General features: G+C 43.7%; 1 protein-coding gene across 1 annotated transcript in view; it reads right to left on the bottom strand.

The window, feature by feature from the left end:
* COLGALT2 (collagen beta(1-O)galactosyltransferase 2) overlaps positions 1-19,923 on the bottom strand; it is a 57,087-nt gene that overhangs the window by 15,549 nt on the left and 21,615 nt on the right. Inside the window, exons 2-6 of the mRNA XM_083743865.1 lie at positions 12,975-13,085; positions 12,320-12,437; positions 10,970-11,104; positions 6,787-6,991; positions 1,100-1,219 (exon numbers count right to left, since the gene is read on the bottom strand). Coding sequence (XP_083599991.1) covers positions 1,100-1,219; positions 6,787-6,991; positions 10,970-11,104; positions 12,320-12,437; positions 12,975-13,085 — 689 coding nt within the window. The remainder of the gene's footprint in view (positions 1-1,099; positions 1,220-6,786; positions 6,992-10,969; positions 11,105-12,319; positions 12,438-12,974; positions 13,086-19,923) is intronic.

Genomic DNA, 19,923 nt, shown 5'->3' on the forward strand with positions numbered 1-19,923 from the left:
TATCCTAAAAAATGAATCTGATACAATTTGGTATCATATCAGTATGGCACATATTGCTATTCTGAGGGACCTCACTGGGAAGGTCAAAGCCCTAATTCTAAAATTTGGCAGCACTGCTAGTTAATACTAATGGAATTCCCTCGTAACTGGGATTTGCATCTACACTTCAAAATTTTGGTTTTAGTTGTGGCATCAGCCCTAATTAGCATTAAACATGGTTAGCACTGATGCCGACTTTACTTTTTGGTTCAAGACTATTTGGAAGTGAGGGCGGGGAGAACTTGTGCTGGGGGAGGACCTAGGTCCACAGCACTGGGCCCAAGTCAGAAAGCCAGTTACTTACCAGACTAGGTTCAGGGCACTGATAGTGGTGTAGAAAGCTGGACCAAGGATACAGAAAAGATTGCTTCATCCCCAACAGCCCATTGCCCCCTGCAGGCTGCAACATCCTTCTGGAAGTCGCTCGCATTTCATATCAGACAGGTAGGTACATCCTTGTTGTCTCTTTGGTGCCTGCTAAAGGGTTTCCTCTTTTCAAAAAGTCTTATAAAAATTATCCCAGTTGGTACCTGTCTTATATTTGATTTGATTGTATGTATGAACTCACTCTTTAAAACTGTCCTAAATTTCTAACAGTTTTTAAATCTTGTTTTAATTATTTTATATATGTTGTTATATTATAATTCACTTTGGGATGCCACATGAGAAGATATTCACAACTGAAATAAATAACAATTATAATAATTTGCAATTCCTTAGTCAACATTGTAAGAACTCAGATTAGGTACATCAATATTTTATTTTATTTATTTCATTTGTATCTGGAACGTAAGTATTTCGAAAACAAAGACAGCAATTAAAATCCTCTTTTTTTAAAAAAAAAAAATCCTTCCTCTTCATAATTAAGGAAGACAGACTCTGTTATGATCTTATCATCATTATCTAATCAACTCTCATTGCTTGGCCTCACAGCCCTTTCTGGGCAGGGGAGGCTCACAGCTTAGTCCAGTTGCCCCACTGTGGCAGCATCCTAAGGCAAAATGGCGACTGCTGGCGGGAAGCCTCTCTTGACAGTGTTGCGAAGTGTGCTTTTACTTACTCATTGCCTCAGTCAGAACATGAACAACATTGTCAGCCTCTTCCTCCAGCGTCTGGTGAGGTTTCAAGGGCACAGGCAGGAAGCCATAGTGTTCTCTGTTGCAGATGTACATCTGAATGTCTAGGGATAGCGAGAGAGGGGAAGACATGAGGAGGTGGGCAGGGGAGTCTGTTCTCCTTGACCCCTTTCAGATTGTATTTTGGATTGGTCCTGCAGGCAGAGCGACAGCCTGACTCCAATTAATCCCTCCTAATCAGTACAATACAGGAGGCTGCATGTCCTGTCCCATTTAGTTGATTGACAGGATGGAGAGTCATGGGGGAAGGGAGCCAGCAGTATCTATTGTTTTCTCAAGCATCTAATATATACTGGGCACTGCGCATTAATTCCAAAGCAGCTATAATTAAGATAAAAAAAGTGAGTTAAGGGGGAGGGGTAGAAGCAGCTTTGCATTTGATGGGAAGAACTAAAATGAACTAAAAGGGAGTTACAGCAATGTCTATACAGGAATAATGCTGAAAAGAATCAAATGATTGAAAAGATCATTATGAAAATATACAAATGGAAGAATGGGGGAAATTGTGGAGTGTGAATTTGAAATTTACTGATTGTATAGCATTAAAAGATAATTATATGAAAATGATGTACAAATGGTACATTACACCTGAGAAAAACAGCAAAAAATGTATAAAACAGGTTCCAACAAATGTTGGAAATGTAAAGAAAAAGAAGGCACTTTTTCATATGTGGTGGAACTGTAAATTGATCAGAAATTATTGGGATACACTTTATAATGAAATCAAGAAAATGTTTAAATTGATTTTTGTTAAAGACCAGAAGCTTTTTTATTAGGCATTTCAGGTCAAGAACTGCCAACAGAAAAGAAGAAATTATTTATCTACGTTACGACTGCGGCTAGGATGCTAAAAGCCAGGGGTCAGCAAACTTTTTCAGCAGACCTTGTGAGGGGCTGGACTATATTTTGAAAAATATAAATACCCTGTAAGCCGGTTCCACAGCTGCCTCCGGACCTGGAGGAGGAACGCACTCTGCATGAGCTCAGAAGCACGTCTCGGCACTGCCCGCTCACCGACGTTGTTGACGAGCAGCAGCCGCTCCATTGGTCCGTCCCTGCGGAGCTCCCAGCTGGTGCGCACCCATGTGCTGCAGCCCATTGTCCAAGGCCAGGTCGGCGGGCAGGCTGCGTATGCGGAGCGCCTAGCAGGCGGCGCACAGCTCAACCTCCAGCTGCTCCAGTGCCAAGCTCCAGCTGAAGCCCTGTGATGTGCCCATCACAATGCCCATGACGGAGCCCAGACCCGCCGCCCATCCACTGGACTCTCCGTCCATGGCCGCGCCGAGTTTACCTCAGCCACAGGTGGCGAGGATTTGGATTGGCTGCAGGAACTTCCTGTAGCCAATCCCAAACCATGCCAGCATCGCCGCCTGCCCAGAACCTGTGCCAGCATCGCGGAAGTCAGTCCCAATGCGGCGAAGCATCCTCAGCAGGCAGGGACTGATTGAGCGGGCAGCAGGTTCGACAGGCCAGATTTATGAGCCGGGGGGGCCGCCTACCTCTGTACTAGCCCAAAGATGGAAAAGTGAAGACATACCAGCCAGGGAAGAATGGATACAAAAACTAATGGAATACGCTGAAATGGCAAAATTAACAGAAAGCCTCAGAGATAAAGATAATAGCAAATTTTAAAAAGAATGAGAATCATTTATGTTGTATCTACAGAATCAATGTAAAGAAATAGACTCACCAGCAGGGTTTGAGTAAACTTTTACAATTGACAAAAATAAGTATAAAAGCTATAAAGGTGATGTTTAAGTAATGAAAGATAACAATAATTAATACATAATTTATATAGAGAATTCATATGGAAGTATAAGAAAGAAAGCAGGGGAAGCCAATATTGGGAAAAACCAGAAGAGGAAGTTGAGGGAAGTCCAAGGCGGGGGGGGGGGGAATTGGGGGAATGTTTTCTCCTTTTTGCATTTTGATGATTAGATATGTTGTAATATGTTGTAAAACTTGATAATAATAAAAAGAAAAGATTATTATGAAAAGGACACCATAAAAGAGGAGGAGGAGTTTTAATCACTTATTAGAGGAGGAGAAGGGCTCTCTCTAAGGAGCCTTGTGTGGCCATGCCAACTTTACCTTGGCCCCAAGGAGAAAGCAGATTAAGAGGGAAAGAGGAAGCAAAGTTACCTGAGTTGCAAGTGCTTGATTGGTTAAAAAAAAAGATTAGAAAAAAGCATCTCAGATGAATTGTGGAAAAAAATATTTACTTCCTACACAGCTTTCTCACCTTGTAGAAAAAGAAAATTTTAATAAGATGTTATATAGTGTCATCTTCACACTGTCTAGCAAAGTTATACCCCCGATGTCAGTGGAATATGACGGAAATGTGAGGAGAAATTGCAGATTGCATTCCTGTTTGGTGGATATGTGAGAAGATTAAGAATGCTTAGGAAAAGATTACTAGGAAAATATACAAGAAATAAAAGGATATCACATACATATGAATCTGCCACTAATAAGTCTTCTATTGGGTGAGATTACGACACTGAAATTTAGTTGGGATTTTTAAAACTGGCCAAAGTACTGTACTGACAGCAGCCAAATGGTATAATCCAATAGTTCCAACAGAATGAGAATAAGGTAAAGGTAAAGGTACCCCTGCCCGTACGGGCCAGTCTTGACAGACTCTGGGGTTGTGCGCCCATCTCACTTAAGAGGCCAAGGGCCAGCGCTGTCTGGAGACACTTCCGGGTCACGTGGCCAGCGTGACAAAGCTGCATCTGGTGAGCCAGCGCAGCACACGGAAACGCCATTTACCTTCCCGCCAGTAAGCGGTCCCTATTTATCTACTTGCACCTGGGGGTGCTTTCGAACTGCTAGGTGGGCAGGCGCTGGGACCGAGCAACGGGAGCGCACCCCGCCGCGGGGATTCGAACCACCGACCTTTCGGTCGGCAAGCCCTAGGCGCTGAGGCTTTAACCCACACCGCCACCCACGTCCCAGAATGAGAATAGATGGATAATATTTGGTGTGTAGCTGGAATGGCAGGCAGAGCCACCCAAAGCCGCTTGCATTGGAGTGGGAGAGATTTGGACTGGGTAAAGGTGTATCCCGAACCATCCCTGCTGGTTTCTGTGGGCTCCAGCCACCTGCAGAGTGATGTCAGCAGACTTGATTAGCTTCAGAAGAGTTTTGGTGTCCTGTGACTTCAGACCAAGAATTCTGCCTGTGGCAAATTCAGGATTACAACTGAAAGCGTACTGAGGAGGAAGCAATAGCTAATACTGGTTCCTTGGGCAATGCACATGTATGAAAACCCAAGTTTGCCTTCACTCGTTGTTCGGCCTTCACATTTGTGCTTCAATAGAACAAGATGTGAAACTGCTGTTCTACCAAAGCACACCAGGCTCAGTGCAGAATGTCATAACCAAGTGCAGGACTCAGCCCAATGTCATTAGCTACCCATTAGGCAACAGACTCCGGATACAGCTCAGCACAGCACTGGAACACAGGCCCCTTGACAGAGACACTTGGGATGAGACCCAAAAGAAGAGACAGCTCTAGCTTGTACAGTGGTACCTTGGGTTACATACACTTCAGGTTACAGAGTCTGCTAACCCAGAAATAGTACCTCGGGTTAAGAACTTTGCTTCAGGATGAGAACAGAAATCGTGCTCTGGCAGCGCGGCAGCAGCAGGAGGCCCCATTAGCTAAAGTGGTGCCTCAGGTTAAGAACAGTTTCAGGTTAGGAACAGAGCTCCGGAACGAATTAAGTACTTAACCTGAGGTACCACTGTATTGCTATTTTTGCCATACCAGTTACACAGTGAAACCATTCTGTGTGCACATGTGATTCTCTCCTGAACATGCGTGTCCCTTCTTTAGTTGGCATTTGAGCCTGCTGTAGATCAGGAATAGCAGCCCTAATAGGAAGCAGAAATTCAGGCTACAAAGAAGCTAACTTCCAATATGAAGTTCAAAACAGATAATTCAAGCTCTAACTAGCCCTTCCCACCCCTCCTTGCACCAGTAGTCCCTTTGTTTTGATTTTCCAGGAGAGGGGAATCCAAGCTCAAAAACTGAACATTTTCATGCAGACACAATCTGCTGAGACAGCTACAGCGGCACAGATTATTAATAGCAGAACCCCCAGGTATTGTTTTTAGAAGTGTGGGGTTGCCTGTGGAAAGGGCTGTTGTGCATTGGCCCCAATATGAACTCTATTTTCTAAGGCAACCAGCTGACTACGATTCTTGCCAAACCACAGTTCAACTGCCAGGTATCATTATGGGGAATGGGTGAAAATATATCTTGATGTGAAGGGATTGGGCAGTGATTTAATCCATTACTTGCACATCCGACTCTCTCATTCCCGAGCCTCAGGCCTGCTTTCCCGTGTAAAACTATTTCCACGATCATTTCAAAGCAATACTTTTCGTCCTCTTTAGTAGTAACATCTCCTTTCAAGTCATTTGCTTTGTTTTCCTTTTCCCTCTCTACCCGCTTTCCTTTTCCCTTGTGCCTCTGATCATAAGCCCGTGTGCAGCATCTTGCTTTTAATCTCAGTAGGGTATTCAATAACATGTTAGACGTTTTATAATCCGCTCACCCTCATTGGTGGGCGGTGTTGTGGCCAGGCCCCAGCCCCATGAGTGATCCGACAAATGGCAGGCCAGATCGCCTGGCTGCCAGCTATTGGCCAATGCCGGAAGCTCTTGGACAGGTGTTCTGCTGGCAGCGGGCCCAAACAGCCAATGGGGACGCTTGGACCCGCTCCCAGGGGTCGCTGAATTGTGGCCTGCCTAGAAGACTTTCCTGCCTTTTTTGTTGATCTCCTGCAGACCCTCCCTCAATCTGTTTCCTTTTTCTTGTGCTTTGGCCTTGCTATGGACCAAGTCAGCCATAGTATTAACAGGGGTGGGCAGGAATTTTTCCATTTGGCAAACTGGCACTGGCCATCTGGTTTTTGCCTGGTTTTGTTACAACTTTGTTAGGTGGTAAGGCACCGGGTTAACCTAGATCTTTGGTGAAGAGGAGGTTGCAGCCTCTGCCTGCCCCTCCTTTAGGAAAAGGGTATCCTATTAAAAGGATCCGGGAGGAGTAGATTCTGTCTGACACCCAGCTAGGGCCATACCACTCCTCCAACGGGGGTCCTGCATTCTCTACTGCAACCAATAAGGGGAAGATTGCCCTTGAGTTGTTTTGCTTTCGGGGGGAGGGGTCGCCACTGCCAATCGCTCACCCACCTGCCACTACTCACCCGCTCACCACCGCCCGCAAACACCAGCATTCCCTATCAGTCTTATACATGGAAAAATATGGTAGGTTGTTTGCTCCTTTGTTTAAGGATCACATCATTAACACAGGACAAGTATGCTTCTGCTTAATGGTTCAAAGTGAAACCCACTAGCTACAAATTGTGAAGGGAATGGCTGATCACCACATGGTCCCTTAGTGTTCATGCATGAGTACAAAAGACGGCACATGTGTACTGCCATTGTCACTCTAAACACTGTTAGAGTTCAGGGTTTTTGTTTTTAAAATAGTAATACCGTAAATTGTTTCTCTTCAAGTTGTCACAAATAGGTAATTTAAACCCTCCCTGGATTCACTGCATTCTCCAATCCGTTATTCCATAGCTAGTTCAGAAGTCTACCTGCTTGTCGACTTGAGAAGGCAAAGACAATGATGTCATCAAAGGTCCAGGTATAATCCTGATGTGGGGGATAAAACACCAGTTTATCTGACGCCTCTTTTCTCAGGTCAATCAGGAATGTGGAGTGAACCATTGGGACTGCAAAGCAACCAGTCCTCTTCCACTCCCTGATCAAGGCATAATCTGGTGTTCTCTTGTAGTAGCCCTAGAATAAAATGATAGCACAAAGCTCATTAAAACGAGAATCATTTCAGCTAGCAGCAAAAGCCCACAATCTGAAGGTACACAATCTGTAGGACTGTCCAGATCTAGAAATCCAATTGCCTAACAAAAGCCTTGCAGCACCTGTTTATGTTAACTTGTTTTATGCAACACTTTTCAGGTGTAAACAATCCATGCCCCAAAGCAGCTTGCAGAAATTTAAAAACAGAAACATCAATAAAGGAATTCATACAATAAAAAAGAAAGAGACCAAAAGTCAGACAAAAGGAGCTAGCTAAGTCTAAGCACATACTATCTGTTTTATTTTACCCCATTTAAAATAATTCTTGGCCACCTTAAAACAACCCACTCAAAAAAAGAAAAAAGAAAAAAAAGAAAAAAGATAATCAGCCAACCAAAACAATTTCTACAGCCCCAGAGAATAAAACAGCCCTCACATGACACTGATAAAGATTAGAGTTGGTATCTTTGGTAGCCTGTTCCAATGTGGTGGTGAGAGTACAATAATGTCAGACCTCTTTAGATTCCCACCTCACGTGGTAAAAAAACATAACAGAGGGAGTTTGGTTAGGGTTGCTACCTTTGTTGCATGTTCAGACCAAGAAACCTTCCCCCTAAATAAATTCACACTTGACTCAAATTTTAGTTTGGTTTTTGGCAGAATTTAGGCCACAACCTTATTGATTACAGAAAGTGGCTGGTTGCATAGGCTCTGGTTCGACTAGCTCCCTGCCATGGAGGGAGCGCTGACCCAGGACACCAGCATAGGTCAGCCAAGGGTGAACACCTGGATAAGCGGAAAGCCGGGAACGGGCTAACTCTACCACCCAAATGCCCCCCTGGACTCAGGCACGGGCACAACCCCCTCCCAGGGGATGACCAAACCACCAAGTCCCTTGATTCCTTTAATGGAATACCCTTCACATAGGGATGGCGAGAGCGTTCTCCCATCCCTATCACCTGAACCAGAGCCTATCCGCAACCTTACAAGTTGTGACGATTTGCTGCGCGGCAGGCGAAACCCAAATGGCAACAGCCAATCAGCCAAGTGGGGAAAATTCCTGCCGTGCCCCTGTCCCAACGACAGATGACACACGATGGCATAGCAAGGTCAAGCGCAACAAGCTCTAAAAGTAGGGAGAGGTGTGCAGGTGTTCCGAATGCACGGGCCGAAAGAGGAAGCTGTGGGTCATGTGCATGCATATATATAGGTCCCTCAATCCGTTTGGACTGTGCCCCATTGGCCAGATGGAACCCAACATCGAGGGACCTACCAATCAGGTATTGTGGCTGACCAATCTTACCCACCCACAACACAGGGGATCGGTCTCCAGGTCTCACCGCAACGCGTGCCCTCTTTGAGGGAGGACACGATTTCTGGCAAACTATATGACAGGGTTGGGATCATTTTTTCCCCATTTGGTACTGAAGTGACTTCAAAACAATCCATTACAATCTGTTGCAGCCTAACAGGATGGCCCCTCCTGAATTTGTCCTGCACGCACGCACGCACACACACACACAAACAAATTTGTAAATGTGCCTGTGCTTGGCTACCCGGAGCTTAAATATATGACCTTCACACACCCTTTCAAACACATGCATTTGGAGAGGATCCCTAAACTTGGGGGAGAGAGAGAGAACCTGAAATATAGGACAAAACTGTATCAATACAGGATGTAGCATTTTCCACTGGAAAATGGGACAATCTTGTATCATACAGGACAGGTGGCAACCCTAAGTTTGGTTGATTATTTTATGAAGTTTGGTGCTTCACGCCGCCAATACTGCTTGGGACTCCAAAGACAAGCCCCCCAGAGAACACACCTATTCCTTTAAAGAGGGGGATATAAGCCCACCCAAAAGAGGCCCAATGCCATCGCCCAGACGGAACAAATAAATGATAACCATTGAACAAGCTCAGCATCAATAACACTTCCATTGTACGCAGTAGGATTACCTGAGACTGAACACTCTGCAGGAAATACTTGGACCAGCAAGTATTAATGTCAATTTTTGAGAAAGGAGAGCGTACTGGATGACGTACGGTGCCTTTGAAACAGGCTGTTTATTTAACAGATGTATATGATGAGCAGATAGGAAGCATGTATTAGGTTCTAGGACACCAGTATTCTGACAAGCTGCTCCTTCCAGTCAGAAACATATCTTGGTAAGCTCTTTTCCCCCCTCTCCACATTCAAGACAGAAAAAAACTTCTTTGTTTGCAGAAAGCACCAGTGCAAAACCCATTCAGAAAGAGCATCAGCTTAGACTAGCTGTTGGCCAAATGTCCACTTGTAGGCCGAACAAAAACACATTTAGCATAATTAAGGAGCATATTTAAATTATGAATTTTTACAATCCAAGCTTCTTCTATGTCACTGGCCTATGGGAAACTGACTGGGTTATTTTTGTTATGGCAATGTGTTCAACATCTGGACACAAGGTGAAGAGAATCTGAAAGCTTTTTATCACTCAGGAAGGAATACCACAGATGGAACATCTTTAAATAACTTTTTACAGCTCCCTAGAACTCTCCTTGGGTGTTTGGCTAGGACAAGGGCACCTGAAATCACGGCATAGTCTCATGCCTAGTAAACATTATCCCAAACTGGGCAATTCTTAGCATGCTCAGACAGACTGGGGTTTGGTGGGGGTTTTTGCACAAATCACGCTACCAGAACTTTCAGCAATGGAAAGAACTGCCTAAGAGTCCACCCTGAAAAAACTGCTCTCCAGAGCCCACTGCCAAGTTATGAGAACAGTGTGACACAGACAGAGGCAGATCTGAAGGTCATTCCAAACACCAAATTGCTAAAACAATCACATTGAGAGAGTAGCTTCTCATGCAGAGGTGTGCATGCTATTTTGTTGCCTTGGTTTTCACTATTATCAACAATTCCTTGTGGATTTGCTGGGAGTTGTTTCCACTTGTCAGAAATATGGACCCCAAATGGTCTGCAAACCAAGGGTAGCTGACAAACCTAACGCTGAACAGTAATCAGCTCCAGAGAACTGCAGCTACCCGGCTGCTCCAGCTGCACACAGATCTCAGACTGTGAGCAATTAATCCCAGAGGGGAAAAGGCATGAGTGAAATCATTGGACTCTAATTGCATTACAAAAAAAAAGAAAAAAGACAAACGAGGAGTGGCAGAGGGAAAACAGTGTTTTGTTTCATCTTAAGAAAGAAGATTCCACCTAAGCATTAGGAAGAACTTCCTGACAGTAAGCGCTGTTTGACAGTGGAATTTGCTGCCAAGGAGTGTGGTGGAGTCTCCTTCTTTGGAGGTCTTTAAGCAGAGGCTTGACAACCATATGTCAGGAGTGCTCTGATGGTGTTTCCTGCTTGGCAGGGGGTTGGACTCGATGGCCCTTGTGGTCTCTTCCAACTCTATGATTCTATGATTCTATGATTCTTAAGAAGCCTGCAAGATGCAATTCCTTTTCGAGAATCTTTCTTTTAAAGGCTTCATTTCTCCAGCGAATATATTGGATTGATTTTGACAAAATCTTTTGCCATAAATGGACTGCAAAGATACACTTTAATGACAATAACTCTATCATAAATTACTATGCTAACCAGCCACCTGGTGCATGGAAGGCTTCTGCCAGAAACCCCAAAAAATCCAAATTTGCCATTTATGAAAATACAAACTTCTAGGTCCCAAGGGAGATAGGAACATCTAAGTAGTGTCCATCAAAGACATGGAGGCTGGAAAGGGGTTTCAACAATCATTGCATGGGATATTTGTCTCTTAACAGCGCCCTCATTTTGATACCAGCTGCAGAGAACAAAGAATGCACACAATACAATAATACACATAATACATATCTTACACATTTATTAATTCATCCCCTGTATCCCTGCCATTCTTCTATACTTGCTTTCAAGCCCTGAGGCAGGGATCTGTCTATTTGGGTGGTGTATAAGTAAGTAACAGTAAAGAAACATCTCTTGCCTGAGGGGTCATTCCACACCAGAAGTTAGAGTAGAGAGCACGAGATTCAAGCATTGGCGCCACAATGGTCTTATTTTCTGCTATCATGAGATTCAGAACTTCTGGGTTTGTCAGAAAATTATCAGCATCTATGAACTAGGAAAAGGGATTTAAAAAAAAAAAGCATGTGAGGTTTTGTGTGAGTGGATCTGAAGAGTGTCTCTAATGTCTACAAACAAGACTTGGTTAAGAGCATTACCTATCTTGAGTTCTGGCAATGTTGCAAAATGAACAAAATAAGCAGACTTCCATCACATATCCATCAGCATTAAGCTAACATTTACCTTGTACTGAAGCCAACAGCAAATACTGGTCAACTTTGTAACTACTACTTTGCACATACCAAAAAGTGGTGATATTTAGTAAGGCCCTTGCATGGCTGAATTGAAATGAAGCCTCTGGACATGTGAAACACAATCCACAAGAACAGAAACCCACAGGCACTTCATAGTGGGCCCAGCAAAGTGGTCCACAATGGAGACATTAGAGCAGGGATAAGAAATTTGTAACCCTCAGGAAGTTGTTTGACTGCAACTCCCATCATCCCTGACTTTTGCCTATGTTCACTGAGGCTGATGGGTGTGGGAGTCCAATATCATCTGGAGGACCATAGGTTTCCAAATCCTGGAAAAGTGGGAGGTGTATAAATCAGCATGGTGCTTTTTCGGCTACAGTGGCAGCGTTCAAATATATAAAACACCCTGGAGTCATTCCTGGGTGCCTCAGCGTGTCAACCATTGAGGTGTCAAGAGTATTCATTAACATGAGGCAAATATAGTTAGACAAGAATTAATTTTTTTGTGTATGTTTGAACAAAGTAACACAGTGCTCTGGTGGTGGGTGGCAAAACAAGTTCTGAGAATCCACTCATCAACTACATCACATGTGGGACTTTGGGTCCTCCAGATGTTGTTGGGACTTTAACTCTCATGAGCCCCAGTGAGCATGGCCAGTGGTTAGAGATGATGGGAGCTGTAGTCCATCACCTAGCGGATGTTCCTGATCACACAAATACTTGTGGAAATAGGTGCAGGAATCAGGGCCAAAGCTATTTATCCATTCCCAGTCCTACAAAGCTGTGTTTAGAGGTGACCAGTACAGGAGTCAGGACTTCAGAGGTCAGTGTAGTTACCTTGCATATCCCAGCTCATCTGGGGAGGAAATTATGTAGCACTGTAAGACAACTAATTTTACTTTTCCAGTTCCCTTCTTTACAAAGCTCAGAAACAGAATGCGTCTCTGAAATGCCCAGCATGCAAATCAAGGGGAGGAAGGAAGCCTAACCAGCCAGAACTTTAATTCTTATTTTACCATGATGTAATCAGACCACTTTTCCTTGGCAGTTCTCAGAGCAGTCTGTCTCAGTTTCATCACATGGGTAAACCTGGAGTTTGGCCAGTGTTTGGGCCCAATTTCCTCCGGGTAAGACCTACAAAACAAAGAACAAAAAGGGAAAACATGCAGCCCTCTTGTCATGTTAATGCTGCGCAGCTCCTGCAGGATCGCTGGGTATTATTTCTCGCCTGACTTTGGTGTTTTAATTAAAAACTGAAAGGGGGGGAGAAGCAAATTCACTAAGTCACCTCAAGTGCTCCAAAAATGTAAGGGTAAAGAAAGGACGTTTCAGAGCAAAGAAAACACTCTCCAAATTTATTCCTGGAGTGTGTACCCAGGACACAGGGGAGCGTACACCATCACTGCGCTTCCTGCCCAGCATGAGTGCTGTGAATTAAATAGAACTTGGACGTGGGGGGGGGCACACCCAACAGCTCTTTTCCCACCCCAGCTTTGAAAAAGATAGCATTTAGCCAAATTAAATTGCTTCTGGAATTATCTATCACAAGTATGTGAAGAAGGCTTTTAAATAGATTTAGAAAGGATTAGAACATTTCATGCTGCTTCCCTGAATATGCTTAGCTTTGTTACACGTGATTTTACTGGAAAAACCCAGCATTCGAATACTTACTGAGGGTCCCCCATGGGCCTCCACTCCACATAGTGATACAGTTTCTGTACATTCTTCAGCCACTCCCTCAGGATTTCTGTTGTGTTGTCAACATTGTGGTCAGTAGCTACCCTAAAGGAGGAACAGTGAATGTGCAGAGGGATTACTAAACATTCACCACCTTTCGGTCAAACAAAATCTTGAAGAGGCATGTGTTCACAGGTAATAACAGCCTCTCTGCCAATGCTTCATAGATGCACGTTCAAACAGAGCACAGACTCCATTTTGGGTCTGAAATATTCACACAAATTCCCACCATTGGCATCTTAAAACAATACTGACTAGGCATTGAGTGATATTGTTCGTCAGGTCAACTTCAGCAACGGAGATGGAGTGGTCTGGGATTGCAGGGGGCTTAAAGACCTATCACTACTTCTGCAGCAAGGTCCCAAGCCCCCAGCCTCTCAGCTCGAAAAGGGGAGTGTTTTAGCCAATTAGAAGTCTTTTTACTCTTAGGAGCCAATCAGAATGAAAAGAGGATTGGCTCCTATGGTCATTCTGGAGAAGGGGTATGTGAAAAACACAGAGGATGAGTTGTTCTGTATGTTCCAAAGCTCACTTTCAAGAGAATGGTGTGCACGTTCTGTTATGCACAATGAAACTTCAAGGAAAAAATTGACCATGTTGTTGGAACCTGTCTGTCTCAAGAGACAATGGAGTGCGTCACTAGGGGTGAAGTCAAACGGCATGAGAATCACAGTGCCTGCTGTGACTGCAGAGACCAGTAACTCGTAACTGCTGTTTCCCACATAGTTTTTGCTGTGTTAGCTTCACCAAAGTGACTTTCCCGGGGCACAAGCCTGGGCAATGTGTATGGAGGTCCTGGGCTGCTCAGATGACAAGACTAATTTGGTCCAAAGGAAAGCAGGTAAGTGGCCATTTGGCACCAGCTTGGCTGCAGGGGTTGCTGGAAGGAGGTGTACAAGGCACCATCATCTTAGGGACTCCACTTAATGTAGGATTTACTCCTTAGCCTTTTCTTCTCCAATAAGGCAGTGGATAATTTGCCCATCTCCATCATGGGAAATAGATCTAGCTGAAAAGCAGCAAAGGAAGATCTGCATTGATTACTGCAATGCAATCCTCATTGTTATTATTGTATAATCTTAAATGGTTCTGACTTTCCTTAAGAGACCCCACACTTCTGAATTTGCTACTATACTACTATGTAGCCATGGGCACACATTCACTAAAATCAGAACAAAGGAGGCTAAGCTTTAGCTCAGGCATAGGCAAACTCGGCCCTCCAGATGTTCTGGGACTAAAACTCCCATCATCCCTGACCACTGGTCCTGTTAGCTAGGGATGATGGGAGTTGTAGTCCCAAAACATCTGGAGGGCCGAGTTTGCCTATGCCTGCTTTAGCTAAACAGGCTGCAAAGATACTTCCAAGTGCAATTATTTTAATAGGTCCTTCTATATAAATTACTTTATGCTACAAAGAGTCTGTGGGCTGCATTGATAATGTCCATCTGTGAGATTAAGAAAGAATACGGAATGTGAGTGATTTTCTAAACCTCACAAGGCAGCATTTTTTGCAGCTTCTTCATTAGAAGACAGGCTGACACACATCCAGGCCTGTCATTGCTGCTGGGCAATGTCTGTATGCGCTGCAAGAGGAGAGAGGGTTGTGAATAGACCACGACTCACTGTAATCTCACTGTCTGAAATGACTGAGGAGAAAGTGTTTGCCTGCAGTCACTTTGCTCCATGTGCATATATCTGGAAACTATGCATCTGCGCAACTAAAAAAAAAAATACTCCCGTACTTCTACGAAACAAGATGGTCCCCTCAAGAAGAGTCCCTGATCTTTTCCATTGTCCATATACTCTGAAGCCACCTTCTCAGTTACAGTACCTTGGGGAATATTCCATTCCGGCCCTACTCAGAGTAAAGGAGTTAATAAACATGACTAACTTAAATTCATTGTCCAATAGGTCTACATAGTTGACTGAATCCCCAAACTCTAAAACACTCCCTAGAGTGTTTGCCTATCTGGCATGGAGGCTGTCGTCATTTGGGTGCCAGGTGAAAACCTCTCTAAAAAATAAAATAAAATAAGTCAAGCATTTAGATGGAGTTTTTAATGCTACTTTTATCTTTTTTGTTTTGCCCTGCTACCATTTTACGCTGCTCTTGTGTATTGATTGTTGTTTGATGCTTTAAATCTTGTTAGCCCATCAGACAGTTTATGATACCTGGAGTGGTATAGAAATTTCAAATTAAATTAAACACAGAGAACTCTATACCAAATCATTTACAATCAATAAAAATTTTGTCACTGACTTTGGATAGCTTGACACAACCACATTTGGGCATTTCCTCCTGCATGGCAGTGAATGCATGCACTTTTAATGGCACCCGGATGAGGCCATTATATATACAGATAGGTGCTTGAGCCAAAACTCACTCAGTGATGAAAAGGAGGGGGGAGATCCTCCAAAATTATTAAGCTACTTTCACAGCAGACAGATGGCTAAAATCTGGTACACTCTGGTCACTGTACCCACCTAAATTCCACTCATGGTAAATCCACATAGATTAATGGACAAAATTTAGTATTGTCCATTAATTTCAGTGGAGTACTTTCAGTCATGCTCTAAGTATGACTAATGCGGGATACAACCCTCAGTTCACTACATGCTTATCAAAATAAGTTATTCATGGCACAATCCTGTATATATTTACTTAGGGGAGAAATTTGATTCAATTCACATTTAATGGTGAGATTACCCAATTCACACTTTCCAGAACAATATGCAAACCAAAATTCGGTTAGCCTTCAAGTCATACACCTTTGAATTTTGCAATGCAGTTTTCTAGTCAAGCTACATTTTTAAAAATGCACAAGCAGGGTAAAGTAATTCACAAATGCAGAGAACTGAGTGTAAGACTGGGAAATATAAGAAACAAAGAAATCAAAACTGGCAGATTCACCTATCCTTATTTGCAAGTGAGTCTCACTGAATCCAGCGGTATTTGCCTCTAGGAAAGTATGCCTCAAACTCTTACACTGGGGAGAATGACAAAACTATTTAGCCAGTAGCAATCAATTTCAAAAATATAAATCACCCCATTCAAGTTTGTTACATTGCCCAAGCTAGCTCTATTCTTTATGTATTGAATTTATAAAACAAAGGGTTTTCTGTGTTGCCTCACTTTACTGTATGGGAAACCAAACATAACAATGAAGGAGCTTTGAGACAATAGAACTTGCTTCTCCTAGTTAAACACCCAACAGAGCGGAGAAGGCTTCCTTATTTGACTGGATGAGACATAATGAAAGGAAACAGCTTACAAGAGCCATTTTCACTGAATGGGTTACCCAAAATGAACGCAAGGCGTACACAAATAGTCTCTTCATGGAGAGTCAGAATGAGCAGAGGTCATTTCTGATGTTATGTGAAATTCGAGGATGGGTGACATGGCCAGGGTGACAAGAATGTTTCTGTTGTGTATTTCCACCCCAGGTGGCAGGCAGATAGCCAGGCTTAGCCGACAAGCGCCCTGGAGGGGGGTGCAAAGAATGTTGCGCTGTGTGGGCTTTCTCTAACCTGACCCATCTGACAGCAGCATGTTTAGAGTTTCGAATCGCATGCGTTATCAGGGAGAGATGAACACATGCTGAACCAGTGACTCAGCATTGGCTCATAACTGGAAAATGGGTGTAAAGCTCTTCATTTTTCCACTATCCACACCCCACTAATATGGGTTCTTCTAGTGGGGTTTCAAATGGGGAAGACAGGAGCGCCTGGCGTGCTCTGGTCCATGGCGTCACGAAGTCGGACATGACCAAACAACAACAACTGGAAGCATGCCACACAAGAGAACAAGCAGTTAGGCACAAGATTTCAGCCCCAAAACGGCTTTTAAAATTGAGGAAAATTTTTTTTTGTTTCAATTCATGTTTTGGATCCTCATTACCAGTGCTTTTTTCTAGAAAAAGGTGCCAGAACTCACCAAGATCCTCTTCCTCCCTTTCTCTCTCTCTCTCTCTCTCTCTCTCTCTCTCTCTCTCTCTCTCTCTCTCTTGTCCTCCCCCCACTCCCCTCCCCTTATTCAATCTTGCCTTGTCTGCTTTTCACACCCACCCAGAATCCCACCCGTCCCTCCTTGTCCCTCCAGCCACACCTGCGCTCACCTCTAAGGCTTCCCCAGCCACAGAATGGGGCTGCTGCTTCCTCCCCCCTTTCTCTCTCTCCCCACAGACATGGAAAGAGTGAGCAGAGACAAAAGGGAAGTGGCGCTCATGCTCAGCCGGCCGCTCACAGCACCGTGAGGCAGCGGCATAGCCGCACATCCATGGGGAGAGCCGAGGAGGGACAATGCAACCTTCGGACTGAGAGGGCCTCCTTCTCCTCGCCACTTCAGCCTCCTGCTGTTCACAGCCCCTCTTTTGGCCACGATGGCTTTCTTGCTCTCCCCACCCTCCATTTAGCTTATCGCAGGATTTGAAAAGAGAAAGAAGTGCCCGTACTGCGTACCATTGAGTACCATCAGAAAAAAGCACTGCTTGTCACTGTAAAGATACATGTGAACAATGGATTCAGTGTCCATGGGTTAAATTGCCTCATGTGGCAATCTCAAAACTCTTTTGAAAACTCTTTGTCGAAATGCACTATGTGAATAATAATAATAATAATAATAATAATAATAATAATAATAATAATATATTTATATCCCACCCATCTGGCTGGGTTTTACCAGCCACTCTGGGCAAAATATTAAAATACAATAACTCATCAAATATTAAAAGCTTCCCTAAACATAAGATGTATATAGCCACACAAACATTTTTAAAACTCTTGCAACACCATATGGGTTTTGCTGCCCATACACACAGTTGCGCTATTCCACATTTACTCCTTGAACTGCTACCTTTCTCCTTAACAAAACATACACACACCCCAAATTACAAGGATCAGAGAGTCTATGTCCGAGAGATACACACATCAAACCCTTAAAGCACATCTGAAGCCGCTTTCCACCTCCAAAGAACTCTGGGCACTGTGGACTGTTAAGAGTGGCTGGGAATTCTGTGAGGGGTAAATGATGGCGCCCAAAATTCTTTGAGAGGGAAAAGCGTGTTTTAAATGTACAGTTTATACGAAGCCTTACATGCTGCAACTGACAACCGAGATTTAGACATCTAGCCAAAACCTTTACATTATCAGAACCAGAACATTCTGGTGCAGCAAACATGGCTATCTGCCTCTTCGACCAAAGAACTAACGGTTGTGTATTCAACAGAGTTTAGATCTAGATAATTCTAAGCAACCCAGCCAGAAAGTTAAGTAAAAAATTCCATCAACTTTCTCCCCTTTTATATTCCTGTTTTGAGCTTCTACTTCATTGCTGTTTATTTACTTTGACCCTGGTGTCAGGGGAGGGAAGAGCAGGTCTATTTTGCCAGTTTTCATCCTTGAAGGAAAATTACCAAAACTTCCTACTAAAGGGAACACCGTGTGCCTTCTGCCACAGTGTGGTCCACGGAGCAGAAGCAGAGAAACACTCCCCCTAACACAAACACCAATGTGTTTTCCCCACTCCCCACCCCAACCTAATAGTCATTAATCATCACTCATGTAGGTTGGAAGGGTTGAGGGATGGACTCAGGTAAAAATCCCCACACCCCTTATTCTAGATAGAGAGAAAGGGAAAGAAAGAAGCAAGTGTACATATCTACACAACATAAATTTGTTTAAATAGTTGTTCCCTCTCCCCAAGGGAACAGTAGTTTGGGTTAGGGTGGGGCTACTAATCCAACAGAGAAGTCTCACAATGTTCACCCTAACTATTGTGCCCCATAGTGTGAGACCCACTTCAAGGTGGTGTGAATAATGAGCAAGACTAAACATATGGGTCTCTGGCTGTGTACGTACTAGACCTTTAAAACACAGGCTTTTACTCAAAGAATTCTGGGCACTACAAAGAACACTGGATATTGCAATTCCCAGAATGACTTGGAGATTGATAGCAACGAAAGTTAAAATTGCTATGTACACCACCTTGGGTTCCTTGAGGAACAAGTGGAATATAATTGTAATGACATATTAAATTATCAGACCTCCCCCATGCAGGAACAGGGCAATCGTGGTGAACAGACTCTTGTTGTGATAGCCCCCTGCAAGAGATCTGCTTCAATTCCACCCTCTGTTCCAGATACCTTTTAAAACGGCTGGCAGCTGGACCAGGATACTGGAAGCCTAGGACAAGGTAAGGATGCCATTTGTGTGCCTCCCATCCTCCTGGCTAGGATCTCCTGGCCTGGGCTGATGGTGCTGCTCTCCTGAAAGTGTTCTGAATGAGGCAGAACAAAGCCGGCTGCTTCCTCCATAAACCGAAAGCACATGCAGCAGAGTATGAGAGAGTCATCAGACTACCTGTTTTTTTGTTTTGATTAAATGTGTGATTGTCAAGATGGCAAACTCGCTCTGCTCTCCCTTCACTGAGAGCTAGTGGTAGTGGAGAAAGGGAGAGGGAATGCTGATAAAAATAAGAGAAGGAAATCTGTTCCACAATTACAGTCTAGAAAAATAGCATGCTGCTCTATGCCTTCAGAGCCAGGTGTGCTGGGTCCTTTTCAAAGTGGAGCTTTGAATAAAGAGTATTCTGGGAGGAGGAAGAATCCCCACTGGGCATTTTCCGGTCCATCTAATCAGTCTTCAGGTATGTGAAATGTCAGTGAAGATTTTCTAAAATACTATGTTGATATTTCAATAAAATACCCATGACAAAAAGTATTTGAAATAGGATTTCCCATCTTTCAACCATAGTTTGCAGAGCAGCTTGAAAATTAACATGTGCTAGTTGGTCAAAGGTTCCTAGCGACACTCAAGTCATTTGCATCAGTGAAACAGAGATAATATAATAAGCAACTATCACCAGTCCAGCTGCTACTAGGAAAAT

This window comes from Podarcis gaigeae (genome assembly GCF_964106915.1).
Source record: "Podarcis gaigeae genome assembly, chromosome: 6".
Lineage (NCBI taxonomy): Eukaryota > Metazoa > Chordata > Lepidosauria > Squamata > Lacertidae > Podarcis > Podarcis gaigeae.